General features: G+C 54.5%; 1 protein-coding gene across 1 annotated transcript in view; it reads left to right on the top strand.

Moving 5' to 3' along the window:
• PPL (periplakin) overlaps window positions 1-8,959 on the top strand; it is a 59,498-nt gene extending 50,539 nt beyond the window's left edge. The window contains exons 19-23 of the mRNA XM_014589130.2: window positions 977-1,127; window positions 1,812-1,895; window positions 3,075-3,191; window positions 3,587-3,679; window positions 4,753-8,959. Of these exons, the coding sequence (XP_014444616.1) occupies window positions 977-1,127; window positions 1,812-1,895; window positions 3,075-3,191; window positions 3,587-3,679; window positions 4,753-7,416 (3,109 nt within the window). The 3' untranslated portion in view covers window positions 7,417-8,959. The remainder of the gene's footprint in view (window positions 1-976; window positions 1,128-1,811; window positions 1,896-3,074; window positions 3,192-3,586; window positions 3,680-4,752) is intronic.

Here is an 8,959-nt window from a genome sequence, read left to right on the forward strand (position 1 = left end):
CTCTTTCTTGAACGCTTGACAGATTTCCCCAGTCAAGTCACTTGGGCTTGCGTCTTGTGGGGTGGGAGGGTTTTAGCTACAGGTCGGCCTCTGGTACGGACTGTTCAGGCACTCTGCTCTCAAACGTGCACCAGGAGCCTGCCTTCCACGGAGCTGTCATTCATCTAGGCTGTCGAACGCACTGGCGCTGAGCTGTTTGCAGGATTTTCTTGGTGCCCTTGTAATGTCTGGGGGACCGTGGGGATGCCCCTCTCTCATCCCTGATGTTCATCTTGGCAATAGTTGCATCTTCACTCTTTTTTCCTTACTGGCCATCCCAGGGAGCTGGCTTTCTTTTTTTTTCAAGAGAGATTTTTGCAATAGGGTACATGTGCTCATCAGAGTTTCTGTACAAGCGTAGTTGCACAAGTGCATGCATATCTAGTACTAGACAGCTCCCTCTGAACGCGGCGTTTGCTCCATCCCACACATTTCGGCATTTGCATTCTTGGTGAGTTTGTGAGATCTCTTGACCACCCTGTGCTTTTCCTTTGACTCACGGGTTATTCGGGTCCTGGGCTACACCGTGGGTATGTTTGCAAGTCCCGTCCCGTGGACCAACCTTGTTCTTTATGCTCCAGTGTAGTATTTTATAATTAACTGTTCCCTTTCTGGTGAACACATAGGTTCAGTTAAGTTACATTTGGGTTTCCCCTCTTCAAAAATGAGAGATCTTGGGGCAGCTGGTGGTGTGGTGGTTAAGGACGCTGAACTCCCACACAAACGCTTAACTCCCACATGGCTGACCGTGATTCGAGTTTGGGACCTGGCAGCTTGCTTTCTCACTTTCTCTCTCTCTCTCCCCCCCTCCCTCCCTCCCTCTCTGGTCAAATTAAAATAAAAAATAAAAAGTTAAATAATTCTTTTTTTAAAAAGTAAGAGGGATCTGTGAGGTTCCTGCTCACCGCAGCAGAGGCCTGACCAGCTCTGCCTACAGGGCGCAGAGCCTGCAGAGCGCCAGGGCCGCCTACGATGACTACCGCAGCGGCTACGATCAGGCGCTCCAGTTCCTGTCCAGCATCCCCAGCTACGAGCCGCAGGAGACAGACAGCCACAGCCAGATGGAGACCAAGCTGAAGAATCAGAAGGTGCAGTGGCTGCTGCTGCTGCCACAGGCCCACTCTGGCCAGGGAGGGGCGGCAAGGCCCTCGGTGCGGGAAAATCTAAGCTTCTGGGAAATGGAGCAGGGAAAGGCCTAGCGGAACCGTCCTCACTGCACCTCAGGAGCTCAGCTCCCAGCTCCTGACTCTCTGAGGATGAGGACCATGCACGCCTTACTGGCTTTCCCTCTCCTGCCCAGCACAAGCCTGCTCTGGAGTGGACGCTCCACACTGGCTCTGTGAGTAAATAGCTGCAGAAACACCAGAGGAGCCCTGGTGGGGAAAATCCCACTTTCCAAGGTCGGATTCCTGTTGCAGTGCTCGAAGCAGTGCCCCAGGGTTAGGGATGAGCAACACGGGACCCCAGTAGCCCAGATTCAGATCCCGACAAGTCACCGAGCAAGAGGAACAGGGGTCATGATGCCACCCTCACAGGGTCCTTGAAGACACGAGGAGAGGCCTGGCATTTCAAGGCACCCGATTATTTGTTTTCTGGCAGAGATGGCCTCGGCCCTCCTGCAGAGGCCTCTGTAATGCACAAACGTGTACAAGGGAGTATTCGTTGTACTCTGTGCCAGAGGGGTGACTGCAAACTCCAGGCACTCCGGGTGCTGTATCGACAAGGTGTTTTGTTGTGACAGTCTGCTTTCTGAAATCTCTGTTGTCTTACAGAACCTGCTAGACGAGATAGCAAGTAGAGAACAGGAAGTACGGAAGGTCTACACCGATTCCCAGCAGTACCAGCAGGCTGTAAAGGTGAGCCCTGGAATCCCTGCCCAGAGGATAAGCGACAGGGCACCTCTTCCACCCAGCCAGTTACGGATGCACTGGCCGTAGCAGAGTCACTGAGGAACCGGTTGTCCTCAGGAGAGCCCTTTGGGAACACTGTAATGTACAGCCTCGGGTGTCACCTAAGGGTTGTACACTCTTTGAAACAGTAGTTTCTTTATGGGGGGAGGGGATTTATCCTAAAGGAAAAACACAAGAATAATGGAGTGGGCCAACTAGTGGTGTGATGCTTAAGGCCACCATGTGGATCCCACATGAACAACTGCATTTTGGGTCCCTGACCCAGCAGCTTAAAAACATACCAGATGTGACCAGCAAGTGGCATAGTGGTTAAGGCACTGGACTCACACATGGCTGAACACAGTCTGAGTCCCGGACCCAGCAGCTTAAAACTCACCCCGGATGCATGTGTTGTGTGCATGCCCAAAATTCTTAGAGAATGGAAAAGAAGGGATTGCAGTGTGGCCATCCCCCTGGGGAGTGATTTCTCATTTTCTGTCTCTCTGGCAAGCATGTGCACTCTATAGCAAAAATCTCTCCAAAAAAAAAAAAAATCCCAAGAGGTGGAGGATTGTAGCGTAGCTACCCCACTCCCAGGTGTTCACTTGCTCGTTCTCTCTGGCAAGTACATATGACCTATAGCAAGTTAAAAAATGACTTTTTAAAATGTTTTTAATTAATGCAAGATAAACAGAATCATTTTAACAGCATTAGTTACAGCAGCAAAAGAACCAGAAATGGCGTGAATGGCCAGTGACTGAGGACTGGCTGCCACTCGATGGGTTTTAAGCCTCAGACTGGTCAACCTGAAGCTGGGGTGGTAGAGCATGAGAAAGGTTATGGTAGGCTCGAGTGAAGCAGCAGAACGTAGACTACTCCCCTGACATGTGGGAAGGCTTGGGGAGCACCTGGCTGACCCTATGGGGTAATGGGAACTGTGGGGTGCTTCTCCTCATTGGGCGCTTCCTGGGGAGGGGTGTGTGCTGCCAACGTGCTGGTCACTATCAGCATAGGCAACTGTGAGGAAGGCCTGTCCAGTGACAGGCCAGCTCCTGGCAAAGGCAGGTCTGGGGGTCTGGAAGGCATGGGACATTGGGCTCTCCCAGCTGCCCTCACCTGCCTCTGCACTGCTCCCCTTCTCCCCAGGACTATGAGCTGGAAGCAGAGAAACTGAGGTCCCTTCTTGACTTGGAGAATGGAAGGAACAGCTCCACGAGCAAGAGAGCTAGGCTCCAGTCTCCTGCTGCCAAAGTGAAGGACGAGGTGAGCTTTGTGCCAGGCCAGCCCCAGAGGTGTGCTCACAGTAGGGAAGCCCACAGGAGCCCTCCTGGTGCAGACAGGCTTGGCAGGAGAAGACAATAACCCGTTCTGTGGTGGCGACATCAATATGCCAGGGGAGGTTTAAGATCTGGGACCTTCCCACAGCGCCTGCACCCACGTGAGAACGTGGAGGCAGAGTTGCTCAAGCTCGCTGTGGCCAAGACTGAAACGGGATATTCTGACACCAAACAGTTTTCTCTGCACTAACGCGGCTGTAGGTGGGGACAGACAAGCTAGTCCTCTACCCACAAAGGCCAACTTCTCAGAAACCTTATCCGAGGTGTCCATCTCTTTCTCGCTTAGCCTCTTGACTCTTCTCCCAAAACTCTTCTCCGTAGGAAGCGGCTCTTGCTGCCAAGTTCACGGAAGTTAACGCCATCAACAGACAGAGGCTACAGAACCTGGAGTTTGCTCTGAATCTCTTGAGACAGGTAATCAGTCTCAGTAGGAAATTCTGCTTAGGGACCAGCAGTTGGCGTAATGGCCATGTCGCTGAACTCCCACAGTGGATCGCAGTTCAAGTTCCGGGCCCAGTGGCTTAAAATCACGACAGGTGTGTGTGCGTGCGTGCCCAAGATCCCGAGAGGAGAATGGAGGAGAAGGGATTGCAGTGTGGCCATCCTCCCGGGGGGGGGTGATTTCTTGCTGTCTCTCTGTCTCTGTCTTTCTGGCATGCGCACGTGCCCTATAACAAGGAAAAAAAAAAAACTCTCAAAAAAAAAAATTCTGTTTAAAACCATCTAACTGGTAAGAAACAAGTCTTACTCTGACTCAGAGAAACAGCCTGTGCATTAATGGAGCTTCCCTTTCCAACATTTCTGGGCATGACCAGTTGCAGATACTGGCCCAGCCAACGCTTCTGTTGACGCAGGATAGCATATGAATCCCGTTCAACGTAGCTTTGCTGGGAACCCAGTAAAAGTTATTTTTAGAAGTCCATGAAGTTTCTGACAACAGTGTTTGTAGTAGCTAGAAACAGGAAGGAATTCAAGTTTCATCAGCAATGGGCCACTGAAATGCTGGTCTGCCCACACAGTGGCCGCCGTGCTGCCACTTAGGAAGCGGCGCTCCATGCCACCATGTCACAGGCAGCATGCACCAGAAGCAGGAGACTAATTTGTGCAGAGAAAATAAGGACTCAGCTCACACTAAGTCAGTGCATGCACATGCGAGAACATAGGGCTCAGGGAAGCAGGCAGACTTGCTCCAGCTCGCTGTGGCCGACTGAAACCTGGGTATTCTGACACGAAAGTTTCACCGCGCACTTTTCTGCTGCTTTGAAATAGTTTATCTAATTTACTTTTTAAAACCTTAACTAGTGGTTTAGCCATTTTAGAAAGTAATGCTAGAACTGACCTGAGCCAGCACTGAGGGAGTCCCTCAGGATCCTAGACGACCAGTCTGACCTGCTCGCTGGTGACCCAGATCCGCTCTGTCTGGGTAGGGCCAGGCGAGGCCTGCCAGAGAGCTTGGCTTTAACCTTGCTTTGTCTTCTCCATTGCAGCAGCCAGAAGTGGAGATGACCCATGAGACCCTGCAAGGGAGCAAGTCAGGCTCCGGAAGAGAGGAGACGTGGAAGATCAAGAAGGAACTGGATGAGGAGACTGAGCGGAGGCAGCAGCTGGAGACTGAGGTCAAGAGTGCGCAGGAGGAGATCCGGACGCTGCAAAACCGGCGGCCTCAGGAATCCGTGGTGAAGAAGGAGGTGCTCAAGAAGGTGCCAGACCCTGCCTTGGAGGAGAGCTTCCAGCAGTTGCAGCGGACCCTGGCGGAGGAGCAGCACAAAAACCAGCTGCTGCAGGAGGAGCTGGAGGCTCTGCAGCTGAGGCTGCGTGCCCTGGAACAGGCGGCTAGGAACGGGGGGCAGGAGTATGTGGTCAAGGAGGTCCTGCGCATCGAGCCCGACCGCGCCCAGGAGGATGAGGTCTTGCAGCTGCGGGAGGAACTGGAGGCGCTGAGGAGGCAGAAGGGTGCCCGCGAGGCAGAGGTGCTGCTGCTGCAGCAGCGCCTGGTCACCCTGGCTGAGGAGAAGAACCGGGCATGGGAGAAGGTCACTGAGAGGGAGGTAGTGAAGCTGCAGAATGACCCCCAGCTGGAGGCAGAGTACCGGCAGCTGCAAGAGGAGCACCAGCGGGAGGGTGCCCTCAGGGAGAAGCAAGAAGAGGAGCTAAGCTTCCTCCAGGACAAGCTCAAGAGGCTGGAGAAGGAGCGGGCCATGGCCGAGGGCAAAATCACTGTAAAGGAGGTGCTCAAGGTGGAGAAGGACATGGCGGTCGAGAGGGAGGTCAGTGACCTCACCCGCCAGTACGAGGACGAGGCCGCCAGGGCTCGAGCCAGTCAGAGGGAGAAGACTGAGCTGCTCAGGAAGATATGGGCCTTGGAGGAGGAAAATGCCAAAGTGGTGGTGCAGGAGAAAGTCCGGGAGATCGTGCGGCCCGACCCCAAGGCGGAGAGCGAAGTGGCCAACCTCCGCCTGGAGCTCGTGGAGCAGGAGCGGAAGTACAGGGGTGTGGAGGAGCAGCTGAAGAGCTACCAGAGCGAGCTGGAGGCCCTCAGGAGCCGGGGCCCACAGGTGGAAGTCAAGGAGGTGACCAAAGAGGTCATTAAGTACAAGACGGATCCCAAGATGGAGAAGGAGCTTCAGCGGCTCCGGGAGGAGATCGTCGACAAGACCAGACTGATCGAAAGGTGTGACTTAGAGATCTATCAGCTGAAGCAGGAGATCCAGTCCCTGAAAGACACCAAACCCCAAGTCCAAACCAAAGAGGTGGTCCAGGAGATCCTCCAATTCCAGGAAGATCCCCAGACCAAGAAGGAAGTGGAGTCTCTGAGGGTGAAACTATCAGAAGAACAGAAGAAGCAGGTGGATCTGGACAGGGAGAGGACTTCCCAGGAGGAGAAGATCAGACAGAAGGAGGAGGAGCTCTCCCAGGTGAAGGAGAGGGTGGTACATCAGGAGGTGGTCAGGTTCGAGGAGGAGCCAGGCCTGAGGGCCGAGGTGAGCGCATTCACCGAGAGCATCGACGTGGAGCTCCGGCAGATTGACAGTCTGCGTGCAGAGCTGCGGGGGCTGCAGCGCAGGCGCGGGGAGCTGGAGCGGCAGCTGGAGGAGTTGGAGCGTGAGCGGCAGGCGCGCAGGGAGGCCGAGCGGGAGGTGCAGCGCCTGCAGCAGCGGCTGGCTGCGCTGGAGCAGGAGGAGGCAGAGGCCAGGGAGAAGGTGACCCGCAAGCAGAAGGTGGTCCTGCAACAGGACCCCCAGCAGGCCAGAGACCACGCTCTGCTCCGACTCCAGCTAGAGGAGGAGCAGCACCGGCGGCAGCTCCTGGAGGGTGAGCTGGAGACCCTGAGGAAGAAGCTGGCTGCCCTGGAGAAGGCCGAGGTTAAGGAGAAGGTGGTCTTCTCCGAGAGCATCCAGGTGGAGAAAGGTGACACCGAGCAAGAGATCCAGAAGCTCAAGAGCAGCCTGGAGGAGGAGAGCCAGAGCAAGAGAGAGCTAGATGCTGAGGTAAACCAGCTGGAAGCTAAGCTCTCGGACCTGGAATTCCGCAACTCCAAGTCATCCAAGGAGCTGGATTTCCTGAGGGAAGAGAACCATAAACTGCAGCTGGAACGGCAAAACCTGCAGCTCGAGACCCGAAGGCTCCAGTCAGAAATTGAGACGGCAGGGATGGAGACCCGCGACTTTAGGAACATGACCACGGTGGACCCTGGGACCAACCTCGACTCCAGGCTGCGGTCCCTGGAGAGGGAACTGGACGACCTCAGGAGGCTCTCTAAGGACAAAGACCTCGAGATTGATGAGCTGCAGAAGCGCCTGGGCTCCGTGGCCGTCAAGCGAGAGCAGAGGGAGAACCATCTGCGGCGCTCCATCGTGGTCATCGACCCCGACACAGGCCGGGAGCTGTCCCCGGAGGAAGCCCACCGGGCTGGGCTCATCGACTGGAACATGTTCGTGAAACTCCGGAGCCAGGAGTGTGACTGGGAAGAGATATCAGTGAAGGGTCCCAGCGGGGAGTCTTCAGTGATACATGACAGGAAGTCCGGCAAAAAGTTCTCCATTGAAGAGGCCCTGCAGAGCGGCAGGCTGACCCCTGCTCAGTACGACCGCTACGTCAACAAGGACATGTCAATTCAGGAGCTGGCAGTCCTGGTGTCTGGGCAGAAGTAGGTACAACCTTCCCAAGGGTCTCTTAGAGGCCGATGGCTGGTTGGCAATGACCTCAATGACCTCCTGGGTGCCGTCTTCCCTTCTCTCTGGCCCTGTGCAAGCCCAGCATTTTGTCCATGCCCTCGCTGGCAGGCTGCTCAAAGTGCAGCTCACGTAGGCACTGGATAGCCACTGGCTGAAAACGAGCGTCTCTCATCTCAACCCTCCTGTGACCTGGATGGATGACCTTCCACCGCTGATGACCACGCCTCTCTCCCCGCTTTCCTACGTACTCCCACCAAGACTCCTCGTGTGATGCCTGGAAATGATCTGAAAACTACCCAAGCACAAGGTGACTTGGCACACAGGTCCACTCAATGCAGCACTGACCTCAGCTTACCAGAAAGCAAGACTTGGGCAAGGCCTCCTTCCCACCTGGAGGTCGAAGGCCAGGGCCCTGGGGGCTGCCGCCCTGGGCTCACACCTCCAAGTTCCTGGATGAAAACCAACTTTCTGTCAGAGAGGCCACCTCAGTCCTTTCTCCACTCACGAGACAGAGCTGGGCTCGGGCCAGAAAAGGCACACAGAGCCAGAAGAGCATCCAGCCCCACCTGCTGGGGTGGATGCTGACCATCGGCCAGACTGTCCCAGGAAGAGGCACCACCGGAGTTCTTCATGCTCTGAGGTTCAGACACTCATGGGGGCTGTGGCTGTCAGCCTTAGTCCCAGCACCTTATCTTGCTCCTATCTCATTGGTATGCAGGTATATGAAGCAGTTGGTTACGCACCAAATGGATTTGTTTCTCTGTATCGCATATATTACGTAAGAAAATGGGAATAGGGGACTTTATTTATCACGTGAAAATAAAAACCTGGTGGCTTGATTCTAATTTCCTGGCAAGCATGTTTCTTCCTTTGCATGTGATGTTCATTCCCCCTACCGCTTTCGGCCAAAATGGATACTCCACCTATACCAGCTCCTCCAGGGGAGCAAGTACTTGCAAATACGTAGAGAATGAGAAAAAAAAGTTTTGGAAACCTTGAAACAATTTATTGAGTTGCTTTATACAAGATTAACAATTTCCACACCATCCCTAACACCAACACAGTGGCTGCACAAAAAGCTGCAGCCCCTCTCACACCTAAGAAACGGCCACGCCCAGGAAGTGCTCATACATTGGCAGCCCAAGGAGCCCCAGGCCCCAGGCCCCAGGCCCAGCTCCGCCCCACCCCTCTGCAGGCAGCAAGGCCAGATCTGCCTTCCATGGCTGTTTAAGTCATTCACTCTTTCGTTACCACAAATAAAGCATAAACAAGAAAAAGAAATCTCATAAACTCCCCATCAAAGAAACGTTTCCCTGAGGCAAGAGGCATCACTAGATTCCTAAAAATGAGGGCGTTCTGCTCCAGCTGCACACTCAGTGGAAATGGGAGGTGGGAACGCAGGGTGGGGAGGTGGTGGCAGAGGTGGGGTTGGGGCCGGTGGTCATGGGCAGAGAAGCCTAGAGGATTCCCACTGCTTAGCCTTCACTGACGGCCTCTGCTCCGTGTTGAGCTCAGCAAT

This window comes from Tupaia chinensis, unplaced genomic scaffold (assembly GCF_000334495.1).
Source record: "Tupaia chinensis unplaced genomic scaffold, TupChi_1.0 Scaffold000042_2, whole genome shotgun sequence".
NCBI classification, from domain to species: domain Eukaryota; kingdom Metazoa; phylum Chordata; class Mammalia; order Scandentia; family Tupaiidae; genus Tupaia; species Tupaia belangeri.